A 20,617-nucleotide genomic window follows, 5' to 3' on the forward strand; every position below is an offset into this window, starting at 1 on the left:
ACAACCAGGGAAATGAGGGACGTGATACCTGGAAGGTCTAATGACGCCAGGACACGGGTTCGACAAATCGCTCATCTTTCTTATAAAGCAGAGGAACCAGAACAATAAGCAGAAGAGCTTATTGGAACTATGGAAAAGGTGGCCCTAGATTGGGAATCCTGCGGAGAAGGTTTGGAGTCATAAAGATCCACAGCATGTTTCCATTTTCTCAGCTTTCATCTAAATATAACACTTAGGAGGTTTGGGAAGCACTTAGTAAACGTATGGGAACCCATCTCCATCCAAGGAGACGTTCTGATCAACTTCACCTTGAAGTGACTGATGCAATAATCCAGCAAGGATGATCAAACTAGTGGCTTAATCTTTGAACATGCAAATCTCCATCTTACTATATTTAATTGCATGAATATTCAGAAATGTCAGCTAGTCCAAAAGATCACAGAAGGATCGTAAGTTATTGGCTTAACTCAGTGTCAGTGAGCAAGAGATGCAGTCTGCGGGAACTCCGGTGACTTTTAATTTAGAGGAAGCCTGTTGATCGCATACAGAAGTAGTTCCTGTTTTGTCATGACCTCTGACCCCTGACCCCACCACGATCATGAAGACATCAAGGAGAAAGCACACCACAAATGATGTTGGCATCAAAAAATATCAACTGAATCTCCTGTATTGTGTGTCTGAGGTATAAAATATTAACTGAGACAAGGCCTTGAGAAAAACTCACTCCCTTAAGACTCGTTAAAATGAGTGAATTACGAGGTCAGTGGACTGAGCTTTGGGAGTCATCTGAAGTACTTGGGGAGATGAGATACTGTGATTCAATACTCAATAACATAATAAATGACAGATAATTTACCCAAATTTGCCTGCAAATTGAGGCAGTGAACTATTAGGTTTTTATCACACTTCACAGTGCTATTCAGGGACTTGTTGCTTGAGCTGAAATGGTTTATAGTTTCCAAATTATAATTTCGCTTAGAAGCAATTCACGAAAATTCATGTAAACCAATAAAGAGTCAAAAAACCAGAGAAGCAGAGTGCTGTCTATGGGATGCCCTGTGTGACTCATCTTACTTTTATCCCCCTTTTTTAGGGGAGTCCAGTCTCCAAAGCAGGAGTCGGCGAGTCTGTACCACATGCTGCCCACCCCATCAGCTCAGCTGGCCTCTGGGTCCAGCCAGAACCAGCCAGGCGGTGTTAACTTACAGCATGTGCGGGGGGGGCTGCTGGAGAGTGACTACTTTTCTCCTTCCTCTGCAGTGCATCGTCAAGATTACAAATTAGTCAATAAAGCACCACATGAATGTGCCGCTGTTTATGTTCATTTATTCTCAACATATATTTATGAGCCGATGTTTTATTCACATATCTTGTGAACCTCCGTTTCCATGATGGTAATTGGGTCCCTTGCTCACAGAACTTTTCTCCCAGGGGCTGTTCAGCATTTATGAAGGAGTCTTGCTGAACAAAGGCAGGCGTCACCTTCCAGTTTAGAAGAAGGGAATCCCTTGTAATTCCAGACACATCCCAGGGTAATGAGAGAGTGAGGACCAACAGAGGCCTTCACCAAAGAATCCATGAGTTTGGGGGAGGGGGGGTGTTGCTGCTGACAGTATTCACATACTGGTAATTACAGAAATACAGGTGACATACTGCACCTTCTACCGTTCCTTAGAAAATGAGCACCACACAATTCAGGAGCATGCAGGTTCTGCTCCACTCTTTATGCGACTCTGTGAGAAGTCAGTTGGTTCCTTGTAATCCATCCATCCATTGTTCCATCTGTCCATCCACCCATCATCCATCCATCCATCAATCCGTCTATCTGTCCATCCGTTTTCTATACCCACTTGTACCATGCAGGGTCGTGGTGGTCTGCAGCCGATACCAACCCATCACAGTGATCCCTTGTTATTATTATTATTTTAGATTCCTTTCAATTGTTTTTTCTGTGACAATTAAGAAAAATGGCATGTCATAGGCATGTGATATTTTGAAAGCTGGAAGCACCTCATATCAGGACCTCAGAGAGGTTGCCATGTTGATCTGAATATACAGGGTACACATTTTACAACATTTAATCCACCTGTTTCCCTCCATATGCTGCCAATAAGACTCCTTTCCGTTTGCTGATGCGCACCATGCTGGTCATGTGACCAGCCGCTTGCCGGAGCGAAAGCGTTTGATTATGCATGTTAGTCACCTCAGATGCATTCCAGATCATCACTCTCTGCAGACAACATACTGTTCTAGAGGCAAGTCTGGGCTTTAAAGATGGCAGATAGACCAGTGTAAATGCATCTCTCTGTCGTTCGGTGACTTTGTCACATGGTTAAGGAGCAGATAAAATAACTTAGGGAAGCATTTCTGCTGTTCTTTAGGTTCCATTTTAGTTTTCCTGTTTTTATATCTCCCTGCAGACCAGGATAAGCAGTAGCCGGTTGGCTGAATGGACATTTTTCCATAACATTTTCTTCAGAAGATGACCTACCAGGGGTTATATGTGTGTGGAGACCCTCTGTGCTTTTAATTAGACAGCCTCTGTGATACGCAAACTTGCTAAAAGCGAATCATTATATGCCAAAATTCATGTTGTTGTGCATTTTGGATTCAAACAGCAGGATCTGGACAGCTGGCTCAATGCAGGATTTTATTTGTGTTCATGCCAACTGGAAGGTTGTAGGGCCTTGTGGTCTCGTTCGACCACGCAGAGAGAACAAGGAGAAACACGATGGTCTCACGGGGACTACTTAAGACAGCAGAGGTTTGTTAATGAACCTGAAGACATCTGCTAATAATGGGAGAGAGCCCAAGTGTCAATTCATGACAGACTTCAATCCGGCTCTCCTGCTGAAATTGACTTGCTTGACATCAAGTTCTGTGAAACCCCCAAAACTGGGTGATAAAGATCTTCAACCTCAGAGGACGCGTATTGGTTGAATCATTGAACCATTTCTCTGATCCTCTTGCCTGACAGCTGAGTACCACTTCATATACACAAATGCCTTTCTTGTTTACACAAGGTTTGCTTCCTGAAATATCGTGTGCCTGCCATAGATTTGCATTAACAATCCTTGGGTCCATGTGTTATTTCTATGTATGAGTGGAAAAAATAGTTTTTTTGCCACAATAATAGGTCAGTCATCAATATTGCGTGGACCTTTGGGCAATACCGTACTTACGCTGAAGTTTATTCAGCCAGCCATTGCTGTAAAATGATGTTTACAAATCCTGACTCCTCTGGCACATCAAGAAGCAGATGAATATCCCACGAAAAACAAGTGTCTCTTTTGAACATATTGATGTTTTTTGATATATTGCTTGTGGTTCAGTTCTATTTAGAGAAAGAGCAAAAATGACAGGCAGCTTTGGAGAGATTAGCAAAGGTCAAAGGGGGGGGGGGGGGCGGTGCGGGTGAGGAGGGTTTAGCTGAGAAAATGTATGGAGTAGGGGGATGATAGTCATGCATTCCAGATTAAACTGTGTTTCATTCCAGGGTCTGCCAGTACATTTAGCTTCACTGAGTAACAATTACACAGAGCAATTTAGGAGGATGGTGGGGGGGGGGGGGGGGGGGGGTGGGGGGGGGCGGTGGTGGTATATTTTTAAAATGGATGTTCTTTTTTTTCCTTTTCAATTTTTTCCCACATGGAGGGTTACCAATATAAAAGCAAATTATACAAGATATAGCAAGGCAAGGGGCTTTGTTCAGTGCGAGATGTCAGTATCACTGACATACATTAGCTTCTACCCTTATAGGGATTAATCTGGCCTCTGGATTGATTTCTGGAAAATCTGATGACAAAATCGACACTTGTGTTGGTAAGGCTACACAGAGAAGCAATGTGAGGGGAAACTCACAGGTAAGGGCAGGTAAGGGAATTAAGATGTAACTGTTTGATACACAGTGCAGTTGATTCTTTACTGAGGAACCGAAGAAAACAGAAACAGTGACAGAACTACTGCAGGAAATGACCATGTGTTTTGCATTTTTCATCCCTCTCTTTTCCAGGTCTGCATTGTGACAGAAATTCATGCAATCAAAGCCATTGCATTTGAATGAACTGCAGTGCATGCAGCACACAGAATTTCCATTAGAAGCACACAATACAAGGTACTACCCATTGTAATGAATTCTAATTATACCACTATGCAGGGGTAATATCCACTGTGAGCTTGGAACCTATCCCAGAAGGCACAGGGCAGGTCACACATTAGGTGGGATGCCGCTACATTGGAGGGCAGTGGATACACGCCCAATGGGAAGTTTAGACATGTCACTTTACCTCACCCATAGACGATTTTACCGGGAGTAGAAGGGGTGCTATTGCACCCCCTACTGGTCAGATGAAAATGCTATTTCAACATATTAAGTTCATCCATCGATTTTCATGGGTCATGGGGATATTAAGTTCAATAAAATTAAATTATATTGCAAAGTTATATTTGAACTACTTTGAATTATTTTTACATTTACGTATCTAGTTGGCTGGTTGGGCTCTCTCACCAATAACACCCAGGGAGAGAAGCTGAGAGGTCCCTGTAGTTTGCAGGTTTGAATATCAAATGCACTGAAAATAACCAAAGCAGCATTTTCATGGACTGCAGACACACAATGTGGGCGTGGTGAGCAGACCTCTAGATCAGGAGGATCTCCTACTGTGGGCTTCCTCATGGTGAAAGACCTCAGGCATACTCACAAGTCCCAGGCTGAAGGCTGGGCAGCTGGTCTTATTCCCAGTAAACAAGAGGGCCACGTATATACAGCTACTGGGTCACAAAGGGAATGAGGCAGATATCTGGAGGTTCATGATTGAGGAGAATAATCTCCCAGATCCAAACCTGGAAGGATGAATCCTTTGTGTACTTTTGTGCAAGCCATGGGTAGTCCCTAATGAACACCATGTACGAAAATAAGGATGTTCTTAAGCATACAGGGTACCAGTACCCCCTAATCCAAAGGTAAACATTGGAGTTGTGTCATCTGACTTGAGGTCATGTGTTTTGTGAAGAGTGTGGAAGTTGGCACCTAAAAATCTGAGGCTATGGTACTGTCTCAATAAAAAATGAGTTGTTCTTTCAAGTGGGAGAGTCCAACCTTAATGAAGAAGTTTAATGACTTTGGGATCTTGACCAAGGAATGGTTTGGTGAATGTGGTTTTGTGCAGTTGTTGGACTTACTCTCTGTGACAGGGCAAGGAATTCAGGGATCAAGAAGAGCCTAGAACTGGAGCTGCTGCTCCTTTTGATCAGGAGTAGATCTTATAAAGATGCCATCTGGATGACTCCCAGGAGAGCTGTCCTGAGTCATGTCCCACTGGGTGGAGGCACCGGGGCAGACCCAGGACACACTGGAGGGATTATATTTCACAGTTGGCTTGGGAACATCTAGGGATTCACCAGAATCCATAGAAAAAGTGGTCTGGCCTATCTGTACAGTATGCTCTCACCAGCAGTAGCGATAGAAAAATAACGATGATAAAGTGATAAACTTTTCCATGTAAGATTATATAAGAATTGATCACATAAAGAGAACACAGTTTAGTACTTGCTAAAGACTCAATAATTTAATAATTTTAAATATTACACAACAGATTTGATGAGATCTTTAATGTGCGACAGTGATATATACAAGCTGTTTTTGTGCTTTCCCTGCTTTTCTGTTATTTGATTGTTTATATTTTCCACTTTCTGTTCTGGTATTTTTTGTTTCATTGTTTCTCATACCCCATTCTATCTGAACTTAAGTTGTCGTGAATAATTAAGGGTCCTGTATTTTACTGTTATTTGAAGCAAAATACTACTACTACTACGAATGAATAATAATAACAATAATAATAATCGTCATAATAATAATTATTATTATTGATAATTATTATTAGTAGTAGTATAATCATCATCATCATCGTCATCAGAAAAAAACGTATGCCGATATCCAATGAAGGAGCCTCTGTCCGTATATCGAATGTTTCTGCAATCGACTACTGCTGTCTAGGTGAAAGTTCATTTCCCTCTCGCCCAAGTTTAAAATAAAGTTGTTATTTTATTGTATATTTTGAAAGGTCTCCGCCGCGACTTTACACGCAACTTCAGTAATTGTACTAGTGACATAAAAGCTGCGCCGAAAAAAATATTCCCGCAGATTTCCTGCTATCGCGGCAGGACGCTCAATGGATCATAAAGCGGTCGCACGTCGCCTCCTCCCCGCGCGGAAAGGAAGCCGCGTTGAGCAAAACAGCCAAAACGGTCCAGCTTTCGCTGTAACTGCGACGGCGAAGCTGCTTTCGCCTGCTCGTATGTCGTCGCTGTTTTCTGGGGGGAAGATAAAAGAAGAAGCTGAATAGAAAGATGAGAATTCAGGAAACACCAATACAGCGTAGCTCGCTAAGCAGGCTGTCGGCTCGCTGAGGCTGGCCCGGGGCCGTCGCGCTGCCTGCTGGCCGATCTTGACGCCTCTCTGCTTTTTGTTTTTTCTTTATTTTAAATTAAATTAAATTTTATTTGTTTTAGTGTGCATATAAACACGGACTGACTTGGGCTCTTTCGAAGGTTTCGCTCATGAACGCCCCCGAACAGACCTGAAGCGCACCGGGAGCGACCGGGGGTGTGAGCGGGTCTGCGAAATGCTCTAGACGGCCGTGGGGCAGTTCGCCTTGGGGGGGGGGGGGATGATGAAACGGATCTTCTGGGTGGTAACGGGATTAAACAGGCGGATGATGAAGCTGCTGGTGGCCCTGGCGCTGATCGCCTACGTCGCATGTGAGTACCGCTGGCGTTTTGGTTTGGAAGTGTTCGGTCGGGATGTTTTATGGGTCTGTAGACTGTTCACGGCCCCCTTTCCGCCCTTCTGCCTTTGGACCGGTCCGCCGTTTGATGTTAAGCCCACCGGCCCACGAGTACTCGTGCATCATGTAGTTTTTATTGATTTTTCGATATCACAGGTAGAAAAAGATCCGAGGTGTTTCTCTAAAACAGCGAGGTGTGCAACAGGTGTAACAGTCAGCCTCCCGCAGACCGTCCTCTCTGCGGTCACGGCGGGGTGGATCAAATCCCGCCCGTTCGGGGACCTGCCCTGGGTCCATTTATTTCCCGATTTGCCTGTTCACTGGTGTATCTAGATGCGAGCATCTGCCATCTGCGTAGCTAAACTGACTCCAGTCAAAGGAAGACTGGAGCCGGCGAATCACCGCTGTCGCTCAGAAGGTGCAGGTTCTGCATTCGGGGCGTGAGTAATTGACATTCCTTTGCGGTTACGTAAGGCAACTTTAATTGTCCCCATTGAAGATGCCTGCAACTGGCTTTCCCGTCCTACTTTTATGTCCAAGCATATTTGTTTTTGTCTTCAGTTTACAGCAGCACGGATTACAGCCTCCTGTGTGTAGATAAGATATAGAAATTCCCCTCAAGATCCCAAGATCTAAAGACTCCCGCTGGGAGTCCAGCCTGGCTTTGCTGTGAAGTCCCTGCCCTTAAGAACGGAGTGATCAGTTTAATTTTTTACTTGCACTCTGGTTGTGGGATCACACTATGTGCCAGTTTGAGTCTTTCTTTTAGTTCACTCCCCAAGTATCTGGCCTGGGCAGGCTGACTTTTATTTTGTTGCATTAAAGGAAATTCAAGGCTTCTTCATAGAGAATGTTTGAACCATGCTGGCTGCCCACATGGCTCACAGCAAAATGTTATGGTTTGTAGGTGCACTGATTTAACTGCTACCCTACAAATGTAGTTTTCTGAACGGATGTGTAAATGGATCTCAGTATGAGTCAGTTCATCTCCAGCAGAGTAACAGTACTGCCATTAGTACTTGTGCTTTCCCAGTACGAGTCTATGAAGTTGTACTGGTCTTGTGTAATCTGGGTTTAAGGTGAAGCTGCAGAAATATTTAGGGGATCTAGAAAGTCAGTCAGGCAGGTTATTGTCCTCCGTAATTGTGTAATGAAATCCCCTGTTGATGGCTGTCTTGTATATTATTGTTGTTAGAGGAATAATGGAGTGGGTTAAAGGGTTAAAGGATGATCTTCAGTAAATGGAAGAGGAGTGAAGAAAGTTGATCTGAGTTATTCTACCAGGGGATGAACCAGCCACAAAACAAGCATTTCAGCCATTTTATTGTGGGATGTTTTGTCTCCAACCTCCCCCCCCCCCCCCCCCCCCCATAGACACACACACACACACACACACACACACACACATTAAATCTATAATGTACGTTTGGGGCTTGTTAATAGTTTCTGGGCTTAAAGTCACAGCTGTTCAGGCCTTTCAGGTATTCAGTTGAGATTTTATTTTTTTTTTTTAACAATGATTACATGGCAGATGTAACACTGACTGGTGATGGAATTTTCCCCCTGTAGATGTGGCCCAATTAAAGGTTTTCTGTTTTTCTCATGTTTTAAATGTTAGGCGGGGTTTGCCTGCCTAGGCTCATACTTTATGTTCCTGTTACTCTGCTGTGCATGAGATGCTGTGTGCTGGACTGGTTTTGAAGGCCTGTAACTGTCAGTGCGCCATGTCTGGCTCAGAAGTGGGTGGCATAGCTTGCATATGTGCTTGTCGGTTATGACAACTGGCCCGGGACTCCTTGAGGGTCCCACAGCTGCCTACTGCCTAGCCCTCATGGAATTTGCCCCTGGCTGAGGAAATGCCCTGGGTTTGCTTTGCCGGGGAGCTCCGCCCCTCCGGACTCCGCTGCTGTTTGTTCAGGAGCTCAATGGGTCTCTTGTGCTTCTCATAGGAGCTCTTTTAGCGGTGGGCGGCTGTCTCGAGTGGAGACGGGCTACGTGGCACACGTCGGCCCGCTGCGCCCCTGCTTCTCCTCCGCATACGGCAGCCTGTGAGGCGTGTGACTGCTGTCAGAATAGAAAATGGCTGTCCTCAGAGACTTGGTTTGTGACTCGGGGGGTGGTCAAACTATTCCTTTACCTCTGTTTTGTTATTGATGGACTGCTTAACCACTGATGTGAGTGGTTTGGTGGTGACTAGATATGCCTGGCGGGTGATGTATGTTTAGGGCTCCCAGTGAGGTCCTCAGGGCTGATGAGGCCAGAATTAAAACTCAAAGTGTTTGCAGTCTCTGTGCTTGAGAATCCCTTCACTTGTATGTGTCACCTGGTGCATTTTTCTCCATGCAGAGAGCCCTCCTGCAAATTTTGCTCTGCACTGACTCATGACAATGATTAATTCGGTCGGCATGGTTACATGCTTGTTATGTCCATGGGCCTGCGCTGTACACTGATGCTGGGATGCTCGGAAGTCTTCAAGTGGTCTTGAAAGCTGCTTTGCCAGTGCAAGCATGTGGAGCCGGGGGGGTGGGGGCAACCTGGCAGTGAGGTTCCCTCTGGTGTCACTGAGCTCTCGGTCTCGACTGTCGTGTGACCTGCCATCTGACCTGTCTGTCCCATCTTTAATGGACATAGCATGTGGTTTGTCAGAGATTCCTGTGGGGCAGTTCCTCTGGGTGGGGAGGGGTGTCCTCCTGCCTTGGTTTGATTTAGCAAAGACTGCTAACTGCTTTATTTGTGAACCGTCCACTTTAGAGCAGGCGTGTTAAACCCCAGTCCTGGGGGACCAGAGTACTGCACATTTTTGTTAAGGTTTCCCCTCTTAACACACCTGAGTCAGCTCCTTGCATCTCCTTGTGCTAATTACCACATAGCTCTTGAATTGAATCATTTGTGGTGGAACAGGGACAGAACTAAGCTACACAGGGCTTCACCCCCCCAGGACTGGAGTGTGACAATCCTGCTTTAGAGGCCTGATGCCTGAGCTCCATGTTCTTTGAATGTTTGTAATGTTGGTCTTTATGCTCATTAAATAGTTTTTACCTGATTGGGTTATTTTGTTCTGATGTAGCTTTTGCTCCTATACTGCGTTTACTTATAAGTGCCCAGTTACACCTAGTCGACAGCACTTACTTGTGATGTGTTATTTGCTTGATGTGTATGTCGCTCTGGACAAAAGCATCTGGTAAATGAAAATAAATGTAAATCTAGACTTCTACCAGTAATGTGTATCTATAAACCATCTGTAATGATCTAGCCTGGGATTTGCCGTCATTACACAACAATTTGGTTTGCTTGCTGGAGGGGAGCACTGATTAACACGGACTGAGTCAGCAAAAGTGATATTTCTTCTTTGCTTTCCAGCTGTCTGGGGAACCTACACCAACATGAGGTGGAGTATAATGCTTTCCTGCTCTCTTCAGTCCTTTGCGTGCAAATACAGGCATTGATTTCCTTTTACGTAATTGTACTTTCTTAATTTTGGGTCTGTTCGGATCATTTCCTCTGGGTGTGACAGTGCCATGGCACTAGTGGTCAGGCTGTCCTGGGACTCTGTTACTCATGGGGATGAAGAAGCTGCTCTTGACCTCTCTCTTTGCTAACCTTGACCCCCTACAGGTCCATACAAGAACACGGTGAGATGAAATTTGAGCGCAAGATAGATGAGGTTGGTAGAAATGTCCTCAGTTCTGTCTGTCAATGTTAGGGGCACCCTGTGCTTCATGCTGATGGCCAGGCTCATCCAGTGCAGTTCTGTCCTCCATTGAGAGTAACTGGACTTCATTTCTGCTGCTGAATGTTCAATGAGAAACAGTAAATTAATGAAGATGTGTGAGATGGCAAAAAGCGCCTGTTTGCTGAGGCAGGGGTAATAGGGTGAAGGAGGGTGGGAGATGGGTCCCAGTTTCTGAATGTGGCCTGTCCTCTCAAATGAAAACTCTTTCACTTGAGGCAATCCTTCAGTCATTGACTGCCATTTGTTTTAGTGAATTTAGCCCTACCCAGCTCTTTGTTCCATCGCTCTGTCTGTTGTTACATGTGCACTAACATGCGCAGCTTCCGTGCTTGAGGCATGCTTCTCCTTCTGTTTTTCCAGTTACATGTACACTAACTTATGCCCAATCTGTGCTTGAGGCATGTTTTCACCTGTTGTACCGCCTGCACTATACTCTTTGGGATGGTGGGGCTATTGTGCTGGGTGAAAAATGACCCCCCCCTCCCCCAGCAGGGGAGTCATTCTACCCTAAATCCCAGAATTTTTATGGTACAACAACCTATTCTGCCGATTTGGTACATGCTTTTAAACCAGAAGCTAAGTGGGCAGTGTGATAATTGAAAATAGTCTTCACTGATACCTGCCCTCTGTTGTAGGCAGTAGCTCCTCTCCGGGAGAAGATCAAAGATCTGGAGCTCAGGTAGGAAAATCTTATGGTGGATGATCTGATTCTGAGAATCAGGCAGGATTGTGATTAAGTGTCCCTGCGTGGAAGTCAGGATTGTCCATTGTTTGGAACTGCAATGACTGCAGTGTTTATAAAACTGGTAGGGAAATCTGGGTTCCCCGCAAGACTGAAGGTATCTATAAAAGCACAAGGTAACAGGTCACAGCAGACTTCCCAAAGTGTGTCCCAAAAACTCTGTCTAGACCAAGTGTGGGTTGTATGTGTTTTTTTCATGTCTCACTTAGACAGAAGCTGGTGTCAAAACCAGGATGAAATGCATTTGTGTCATTGGACATGACTCTGTCCTTCATGTTGTGCCTGCCCTGCCACGTTTGACGTGTCCCCACTGCACATATTCTGTTTCCAATTTGTCCTATTTTTTTTTTTCCTTCTGTCATTTTTTTTTCTTGGTTATTCCGGATCTCCACATTGATGTAGCCAGGCGGACCTTATTTAAACTGCCGACATCTCTGCCATTCCACATAGTTTTTGTGGGAACTGTTTGCTTTCATGAATTTAGAGATTGTCCACATCTGATGAATCTTCGAACGTGCCCCTGCTTGTGCTTCGACCTTAAGGCCGACATGTACTTCCACATAGAATGTATACTATAGTGTGGCAGCATACCCTACGCTATAGCCTACACTGTGGCCTGACGTGGACCTCCCCAGAAATGTAACTGCACCTTGTGGTAACGTAGACTGTGTACAAGTATGAATGCCCGCAGTGGCATAAACCACTTGAGTAGACCACTGCGTAAGCTCTATGTAGGCTGAGCGCAAAAGTATGAGCCAGCCTTTAGCCTGTAAGTGGGACGAGCATGGAGGTGTGTTTTGACTGGCCCAAGTATAGGTGCAGTAGTGGTTGGGTTACTTGATCAAAGCATTGCATTCTGGTGAGCGCGCCTAGTTAGGCAGCAGGTGCTGGTAGTTGGGTTGAAGTTGCCGTGAGTGTCAAAGACCTCAGGCGCCTTGTGTGCACCTTTTTAATGGTTTTCTTTTAATTGTATATCTGGTGATGAAAGTGGAATGAGGACCCTGTGTCTGCAGGGCAGTGTGGCCACTGTCTGGTTTACCAAAGGGATTTTGACCCTTCAATGGTCATGGTCTGCACCACTTATAATGAGAACCTTCAGTAACTGTGTAGATGTGGTGTGGTTTGCTGTTTTGACCAGAATGCTGCCTTGAACATTATCTGTGGCAGGGCTTAATGCCAGCAAGCTCTTTATTGGTACTCTCTGCTACCTCATGCCTTCTAAGATTTCCCTTTTGTTGTTGCAGCTTTTCTCAGAAATACCCTCCTGTGAAGTTTCTGTCGGAGAAGGACAGGAAAAGGATCTTGGTAATCACTTAGCAAATATTCTGACGTAACTTTGTCATGAGCAGTCTGACCATTTTGCTCTTTCTGGTGTAGCTCTGAGAAATGATCAAACAGCATTTGTCTTGTCAACACTTGCCAGTCATCCATCTCTGTGTGTAGATCACTGGAGGGGCGGGGTTCGTCGGATCCCACCTGGCGGACAAGCTGATGATGGATGGGCACGAAGTGACGGTGGTGGACAACTTCTTCACGGGTCGGAAACGCAACGTGGAGCACTGGATCGGCCATGAGAACTTCGAGCTGATAAACCACGATGTGGTAGAACCTCTGTACATTGAGGGTGAGCTGGGACACCATTGTCTAGAGAACTGGTGTACTATTCATGTTTCCAAAGAGCCTGTTGTGGTTCTGTTCCAATAATCCTCATGAGCGACGTTTGTTTATAAAGTGACTGGATGTTGGGTGAGGGAGCAGGAACACATGGAGGTTGGGTGGAACCTTCCTGTCCACATTATACGTACAGCCTCTACATTCTGATAAGCCTATCATAAGGTGCAAATAGCGTAACAAACATCATAGCCTAGCATATAGCCTACCTAAAACATGCTTAGAACACTTGCATTAGCCTACAGTTGGGCAAAATCATAATAAAATGCTGAATTATTTTTTGAGTAATGTACTGAAACTGAAAAACATTTACCCATCTTAAAGTTGAAATATCGTGGCGAGCATCTGTACTAGCAGCACAGACCAAACTTCTGCTGGGAGCTGAGGATGGAAAAGGTGGGACAGAGGGTGTGGTCCAAACAGCACCGTGCAGCAAGCCTCTGCTCACGGTCCTGTGAGTATATATCTAGAGTAACTCATGAGCTCTGTTGCGTTGTACCTTTTTTGTTGCAGTGGACCAGATCTACCACCTGGCTTCCCCAGCCTCTCCCCCAAACTACATGTACAACCCCATCAAGACCCTGAAGACGAACACGATAGGCACACTGAACATGCTGGGTAAGTCTCAGCGCTGGCCTGCAGACGCAAGCTGCTTTCCCTTGTAGCTCGTGCTAGCTCACTGCCGTATGAGGGGAAAATGGTTGCAGAATTGCCATGGTAACGTTCTGTACTCATCTTGGCTGAGGCAAGGCAGCTATCACAATGCGTTTGAGTTCAACTGACCCGTAGAGGGGGATGTCAGGGGTTGGCTGAGATTCATGCGAGCTTCTTCAGGGACTAAAACTCTGGCATGAGGTGGAGCTGCTGACAGTGTGGGAATGCCGATCGCACCAGTCTGACAAGCGCGCTACCATTTGGGATCACTTTTCAGCAGTCTGACCTTGTGAAATGGCTGTTGCCCCCTGTGCATTCTGGGTAATGGAGCTCTGAATTTAGTTAGGAACGTGTCGCTGGTGTGGGTATACTGATTTTAATTTAGTCTCATTTTTGTTCATCTGCCTCTGGGTTTGACTCAGTTCCCAGGATTTATGATGGGGTTTACCTACATGTTGAATTTAGTAGGTATTGATGGTCAAGTTCCTCCCTGGTTCTAAGGTTTTGATTAGAGGCACATTCGTCTCCCCAGGACTGGCAAAGCGTGTTGGTGCTCGGCTCCTCTTGGCATCTACGTCGGAGGTGTATGGAGGTAAGGTCTGTCCCCAGTCATTGGTGCATTCTGGGAAATGTGTGGGGAAGGATATGGATGTGGATGGGAGAAAGTAATGGGGAAAGAAGGAATTAAATGGCTTTGACTGTGTTTGACATGTTGGAATGAAAAATGGGAGTTAATGAGTGTCTTTGTTTTTTTTGTGAATGGTGAGGCTCCTGACTGGCAACCTGAAAACATAAGTACGAAGGTGTGCAAAAGGCTGACCACTCAGCCCTGTTCTCCCCCCCTCCCAGACCCAGAGGTCCACCCCCAGAGTGAAGACTACTGGGGCCACGTAAACCCCATTGGCCCCCGTGCCTGCTACGATGAGGGCAAGCGAGTGGCAGAGACCATGTGCTACGCCTACATGAAACAGGTGAGCCGCTTATCTGTGAGCTGTAACAGGAGCATCTGCTCCTGAGTGTATGCTGTACAGCAAGGAACTGACAAGAACGGGAGGTTGGTGGTTTCAGTTCCTCAGCCCCGTTTGATCAGATCTTGATGTCAATATATATAGCTTTACCCAAAACCCAGTAGTATCCAAAAATAAGGACCACAAACACGTACTACAGACCAAGACAAATAGTAATGTTTGATGGCTGGAGTTTTAAGAGGGAAGTGTTTCCCTGTCCAGTCCTCGGAACTCTGACGGTACATGTCTTTGCTCCCTTAAAGATCTCTGCCAGACAGTCCACATTTTTTCTACCTACTGGGAGTTGGGAAGAAGCAAAAACGAGGGCAGGGTTGGGAAGTACTAGCTTAGTGAGATACAAACGAACTTGTGCCACTGGAGGTCTGACAGGGTCCAAAAAGTTTCTGATTACGGAAATGATTTTATGGGAATGACCTTGATGTGGTTGACATGAGGACTCGTCTATAAAATCAACAGACCTTGCATGTGGGGCTACAAAAAATTTCAGTAAATTTTTATTTTCAATAAAAACGTGTTTTAATAACTATTACATGGATAATTCAACAAATGGTATTGAACTTTCCATTTTTAATCTGTATTAAAGCAGGTTGCAATAGCCACACTTGGCCGCATCTTGAGTAAAATAGGGGATCCGACAAAATCAAGCCAGCCGTTAATGGCCAACATTGTCAGATCTGGTATTTTTTCACACCAGTGAGGGCTGAGTATGTGTAGTGTGAAATATGCAGAAATAAATTCACATCATGACGTGCATGATAGAGCATTTGAAACAAACATCATTGTGCAATGGAGAGTTATTTATAGTCAAGTCTGGACACACCTACCCATAGAAAGGCTTATTTGTACTATTCTCTACATTTTAGAATAAATATAAAGTCATCAAAACTGAAATAACATACATGGAATTATACATTTCATTGTATAGAGTCATTATATTCTAAAATATAATCATGAAAATTTTCTAAAATGAAGAATCAGACTTTGGCACTACTGTCATGTCAGTCGTGGTGTGAGCTCAGTCCTGAGTGTTCGATGGTGCAGTATGACAGAGCAGCAATGTCTGGGTGCATTAGTCATTAGCAGTAATCATCTGTTAGCGAGCGATCAATTATGACATGTGCACCCTCAGGAAAATCGGCTGTGGCCTCCGAGGTGGTGATCATACGCTAATTTGATGTGGTTAGCGGAAATGTCAGATGCCATGAAGGTAACTGAAGTCCTGGAGATTACATGAGGGAGCTGCTGCCTGTGTAGCTCGTTATCAGTGACGGCTTGTGGAGCCTCCTCTGTGGTCAACGGAGCAGATGAGGATGAATGTGCAGGTAGCGAAGGTGGTGATGTGAGGAGATGCTGGCGGTAGTTGTGAGATCCGAGTGACAAAGGTACAAATAGTGTGTATGAGCTTTTGCATTTTGTCGCGAAAGGTGAGCCAGATGGGAGAGTGCAAGGGTACAGACTCCCTCGAAGGCCCATGGGCGTGAATGATGTCATTTCCCTTCACCGCAGGAAGGGGTGGAGGTGAGGGTGGCCAGAATCTTCAACACGTTTGGCTCCCGGATGCACATGAACGACGGCCGGGTGGTGAGCAACTTCATCCTGCAGGCCTTGCAGGGGGAGCCCTTGACGGTGAGGTGCTGGGATGTAAGGGGATTGTAGCCAGCCACCGCTGGACCTTAACAGAGCCGAACAGAACCCTGTTAGTGGCGTATCTCCGAGGCCAGTATCTGGTGCTTTAAGCATGCTGACTGTCAGTTGTACTTCCTGGGGTGATGATGTTGCTGAAGGTTGTGTGCAGAAAATGTGTGCTGGGTTGTGGCTGAATGGATTGAAAGAAAAAAAATTAATAGTATAGATGCACCGATTACCGGCCTTCTATTGGTATCGGCTGATACAGTAACAATCGGCCATCGTCCCATGGTTAAAAACAAGCCGATATATTATTCCCATTAAAATGGTACCTATATTGCTTTGCAGACCCACCCACGTATGTGCAAACTAATAAACATTTCAACACAACAAATTTGATTGCTCACCTTAAGTCGAGACAGTGAAGCAGGCTGCAGTACTACTGAATAACGCTAGTCAGTCAGTATCACAATCAGCCAGAAATTTCCTTATCGGTGCATCGCCAATTAATACTTCATTTACCATTTGTACAAGTACAGGGATTTTGGAATTCATTTTTCTGGGGGTGAAGGGCCTTGCTCAATGGCCTGACAGAGATACAACTATTCCCCCAAGGATGTGATTTGAACCGGCGACCTTCTGATCACAGGCTCAGAGGCCTAACCCACTGAGCCACACACTGCCCCACCAATAGAAGTGAGGTCTTACCCCAGACCACATGTCATGTGGAGGTCAGTGAGCTGGGTACATGGTAATGGGACCTTGTCGGTGATTCATGAAGCTGACCGAACTTTCTCCTTCCTGGCTCCAGTTAAGGGATCTAATGTGTAAGCACTGTCACACACAAGTCATGAGTTTTTTCTGCCGTGGTAGGGATGTGTTTTATGAGGTAGTCTGGATTGAAGCCTGTGGTATTTGGTGGTTTTGCAGGTGTATGGGTCCGGCTCACAGACAAGAGCCTTCCAGTATGTAAGGTAAGTGATAAGGAAAGCAGGACTAATACATACGTGAGCATCAGTATTGATTTCAGTGATTTGAGTGGTCAGAACAGCAGGGGCAGGAAAGAGTGAAGTATGTAAAGGTATGAAAAATAGGTAGGAATTGGGTACGAGAGAAACAGGTTTACATTTGCATAATGCCACCATCAGAGGGCATCAATGAACAGACAGTCTCGCCGTTTGAACACATGGTCTCCCATCCTGTCTCACATGCTACTGCAGCGATCTCGTCAACGGACTCGTCTCCCTCATGAATAGCAACATCAGCAGCCCCGTCAATCTGGTGAGAATCGACACACTGGGGCGTCCATCAGTGATGCTACAAAAACGAGCTTCATTCATTCTCACTGTCACACTCTCGCTCTAGGGGAATCCCGAAGAACACACCATCCTTGAGTTTGCCCAACTCATCAAGAGCCTTGTTGGTGAGTGAGTCGGTGCATGCACGGCCCGCTTTCCCTGTTACTGTTTTCGCATTGCTCACACTTCTCACACCGCCCCTCAGTCAGCCGTAGTCAGATCCAGTTCCTCCCTGAAGCCCAGGACGACCCACAGCGAAGACGACCCGACATCCGCAAGGCCAAGCACCTTTTGGGTTGGGAACCCGTGGTGTGTGTGGTTATCCTCCTACTCGTGCTTGTACCTCACATCCCTGACTGGTGAGTCTGCATCCCTCCTTCACACTGCTTGTCACCCCCAGGTCCCCCTGGAAGAGGGCTTGAACAAGACCATACAGTACTTCAGCAGGGAACTTGAGCACCAAGCGAACAACCAGTACATCCCAAAGCCCAAACCTGCTCGCATGAAGAAGAGTCGTACTCGTCACACCTGAGCCTCCTGGGCTCTCTGCTCTCTGTGCCAGGAAGGAATACTCACCTTGCACTTTTTTCCCTCTCCACTCCTCCCATTAAGTTAAAATGAGATGTGACAGACTTCTGCTTTACGTTTTTTTTTTTTTTTTTTTTTCTGGGTGAGATGTCTTGCCTCCCAGCTGCCTTCCATTTTATTTCTGACCTGATTTTTGGACAGAATGCTCCTGTCAGTGGACGAACCGGAACTCCTTTCTGCAATTGGTCAATCAATGGGGGCACCTACTTTTCAACAAACTTCCGTTTACGGCCATCTAGTTTGAGTTTTGTGTTCTGCTTTCCAATGGACTACTGTGGAAGGCTTTTAAACTTTCAGCCCTCTCGAGACACTTACCTTTTGAAGGCAACTGTGTTTGTTTGAATAAAAATATTGATGCCAGTTTGAGTCCTTGTGCCAAGTTACTTCGGGGTACCTCAGACAACAGGAGGCCTGGTGCAGCTATGACTTTATTTACTCCATGATGCACTACAGTTGTTCTAAAACTCATCACTACTGGCAGAAATGGACACTAAAACATGGTATCCAGTCTTACCATCTACAAAAGCATGTATAGGGGCTGGGTTTCGCATGTGGGAAGCACTAATCGGTTGGTCAGGTGACTTAATAGTAATCGTAGTTGACGTCGGCGCCGTGCCGGTGGGAGCTCCGGTGCTGGGGTGCCAGGGGGGAATTCTCATCATAATGGTGCTGACGGCCCCGGTCAATGCTCCTGTAGTAATCCCACCAGTAGGACAGATCTGCCTCCAGTCTCTGCAAACAGTGAAGTCGACCATGTGTCAGATCTCTCGACTCGTCACTTTCTCATTGTTTTTGTGACCGACGTCAACCTTTGTAGGATGACGAGGGATAACAAAGCCTGTGTTAGAGATGCCGTCTGGCACGGAGCTAGTGAGGATTGCCTACTTCACAGCTTTCGTACGAGACTTTGGTACTAGCCAGATGACACCCCAGTTTTACAAAAAACAGGCACACATCCACAGAATTTCCCCTCACATCACCACTCTGTGCCAAAATGAAAGGTATGGGGTATTCAGGTGGATCAATGGCAGAGCCTTACCGTCTCGTCAAATCCCATGTACCTATACTGCATAATCCACTGCTGCACATCTGGTCTGCTCCTGTCCCACACGTTCCTCTTTGGCCTCCTGACAGGCGACAGGAACTCCCTCGCCTCTGCCGGTGTCAGCTGCAGCCCGCCGGGCTTTTGCTCCTCTGGGGCTACGGGATGGAAAGACAGACGGCCTTGTGCTGAGCTTTGCTTACGAGCACAGATCTCACCAAGTGACTGCTTGGATTAGCATCTCCTCACCTTCTCTCCTCTTCATCAGGACCGAGTGCAGCTTGCTCTCACCGCACACATCTGCATGGGACATAAACATGACGTTAACAACGACCAGTGAAGTTGCCTTCGGTGCTTCGCTAGCTGTTTTAAAAGGTCCAGGCTTCCCGGGGGTGTCCGATACTCCGGCACCGTCCCATATCCACCTCACGGCACCTCCAATACGACACTCGTGCCTTTTCAGGTCACCGTCACTAAGCTATTTCCATTTTTCCATCTTCCCCCGCTTTCAGGCCCTGCACAAAACCTGCACTTATGCTGCACCCCTCCAATCTGTGTTCCAATCGAAGCCTTGCACGATCTGTTGGTTCCACGACCGTGCTGATATCGGGAATGCATCCCTCCAGGCTCTTGGTTTACCCTCTACTTACACAAACGGAACCACGGATGTCTCATTTCCTGTGGACCCCCGCCCCCCCCTGCTCCCATCATGGCCTCCTCCCTAGGGGCCCCGTTACCTTCGCAGGCGACAAGGATGACCAGCAGTGCCACGAGCGGCATGCGGAGGTCGCAGGAAGGCATGGCGTCCCTTGCCGTACGTTCTGTGCTGTTCAGGACCGGAGACGGAGAAGAAAAGCCTGGAGGAGAATGCGAAGCGTGCGAGCCTTCCACAGCTGCAGGAATGCTGCAGGCAGAGGGCCGGCCCACAGGAAAACTACACGTCCAAAAAGTGTGTGCGTGAGTGATACCCACCCCCTTAAACAGCTAAAGACCATACCTCGTCCTTCCCTCAAAGGCCTGCTTGAGAATGTCTTTCCCTGGCAGAACAGCTCTGCTTGAAGCATGACGGCTCTCGAGGATTAGGGATGGGGGGAGCCTAGCTTCTGCATAGACCTCCTTCCGTGAATCCTCTGTTCCATCCTAAATTTCAGCCTGCTCTTACCCTGAGCCTGTTGGTGACATTAAGCTTTTCCGTGACACGTCACTTGGACATCCTCTGAACAAGCAGTCTTCCCCAGGATGTCCGCCTTGCGCTGTCCCTCATGTGTAACATCTGCTTGCAGATGCCATGAAACGTGGTACGGAACGGCCTCACGACGTTACGGTCTACCTCTGTTTCCTGCACTCTCTCCTGCCCGGTTCTCTCTCTCCCCCGAGGCCTAGGGTCTACTCTTTTCAAAGGCATCTGGAAAGACGCGACTGAGCTCAGATTTTCCATACTGATTTCCAT

At 46.3% G+C, this 20,617-nt stretch overlaps 3 protein-coding genes across 3 annotated transcripts in view; 1 reads left to right on the forward strand and 2 right to left on the reverse strand.

The window, feature by feature from the left end:
* The window catches only part of si:ch73-390b10.2 (Golgi pH regulator), a 108,461-nt gene that overhangs the window by 66,566 nt on the left and 21,278 nt on the right, over nucleotides 1-20,617 (reverse strand). The gene's annotated exons all lie outside the window — the stretch shown is intronic.
* On the forward strand, nucleotides 6,156-18,485 carry uxs1 (UDP-glucuronate decarboxylase 1). Its single transcript, XM_023790498.2, has 15 exons — nucleotides 6,156-6,759; nucleotides 10,146-10,173; nucleotides 10,401-10,449; nucleotides 11,154-11,197; nucleotides 12,505-12,565; nucleotides 12,704-12,884; nucleotides 13,445-13,549; nucleotides 14,118-14,177; nucleotides 14,435-14,556; nucleotides 16,120-16,239; nucleotides 17,170-17,213; nucleotides 17,460-17,520; nucleotides 17,605-17,662; nucleotides 17,743-17,846; nucleotides 17,938-18,485. Exons 1-15 carry the CDS (start codon nucleotides 6,669-6,671, stop codon nucleotides 18,067-18,069), a joined length of 1,260 nt encoding a protein of 419 aa, XP_023646266.1. The 5' UTR covers nucleotides 6,156-6,668; the 3' UTR covers nucleotides 18,070-18,485.
* On the reverse strand, nucleotides 18,541-20,095 carry ecrg4a (ECRG4 augurin precursor a). The gene is made up of 4 exons (XM_023790612.2): nucleotides 19,905-20,095; nucleotides 19,417-19,467; nucleotides 19,165-19,325; nucleotides 18,541-18,857 (listed from the first exon to the last, which is right to left on the reverse strand). Exons 1-4 carry the CDS (start codon nucleotides 19,966-19,968, stop codon nucleotides 18,708-18,710), a joined length of 426 nt encoding a protein of 141 aa, XP_023646380.2. The 5' UTR covers nucleotides 19,969-20,095; the 3' UTR covers nucleotides 18,541-18,707.

The sequence above is a fragment of the Paramormyrops kingsleyae genome, chromosome 1, assembly GCF_048594095.1.
Source record: "Paramormyrops kingsleyae isolate MSU_618 chromosome 1, PKINGS_0.4, whole genome shotgun sequence".
Taxonomy (NCBI): Eukaryota; Metazoa; Chordata; class Actinopteri; order Osteoglossiformes; family Mormyridae; genus Paramormyrops; species Paramormyrops kingsleyae.

What these genes read in the sequence shown, in the direction of transcription:
- ecrg4a (XM_023790612.2), bottom strand. Translation starts at nt 19,968, where the DNA reads ATGCCTTCCTGCGACCTCCGCATGCCGCTCGTGGCACTGCTGGTCATC. An exon ending in CATCCTTGTCGCCTGCGAAG is followed by an intron (nt 19,468 to 19,904) that starts GTAACGGGGCCC and finishes TGTCCCATGCAG; the next exon opens with ATGTGTGCGGTGAGAGCAAG. An exon ending in ACATGGGATTTGACGAGACG is followed by an intron (nt 18,858 to 19,164) that starts GTAAGGCTCTGC and finishes CACTGTTTGCAG; the next exon opens with AGACTGGAGGCAGATCTGTC.
- uxs1 (XM_023790498.2), top strand. Translation starts at nt 6,669, where the DNA reads ATGATGAAACGGATCTTCTGGGTGGTAACGGGATTAAACAGGCGGATG. An exon ending in AGGACAGGAAAAGGATCTTG is followed by an intron (nt 12,566 to 12,703) that starts GTAATCACTTAG and finishes CTCTGTGTGTAG; the next exon opens with ATCACTGGAGGGGCGGGGTT. An exon ending in AGAACCTCTGTACATTGAGG is followed by an intron (nt 12,885 to 13,444) that starts GTGAGCTGGGAC and finishes TTTTTGTTGCAG; the next exon opens with TGGACCAGATCTACCACCTG.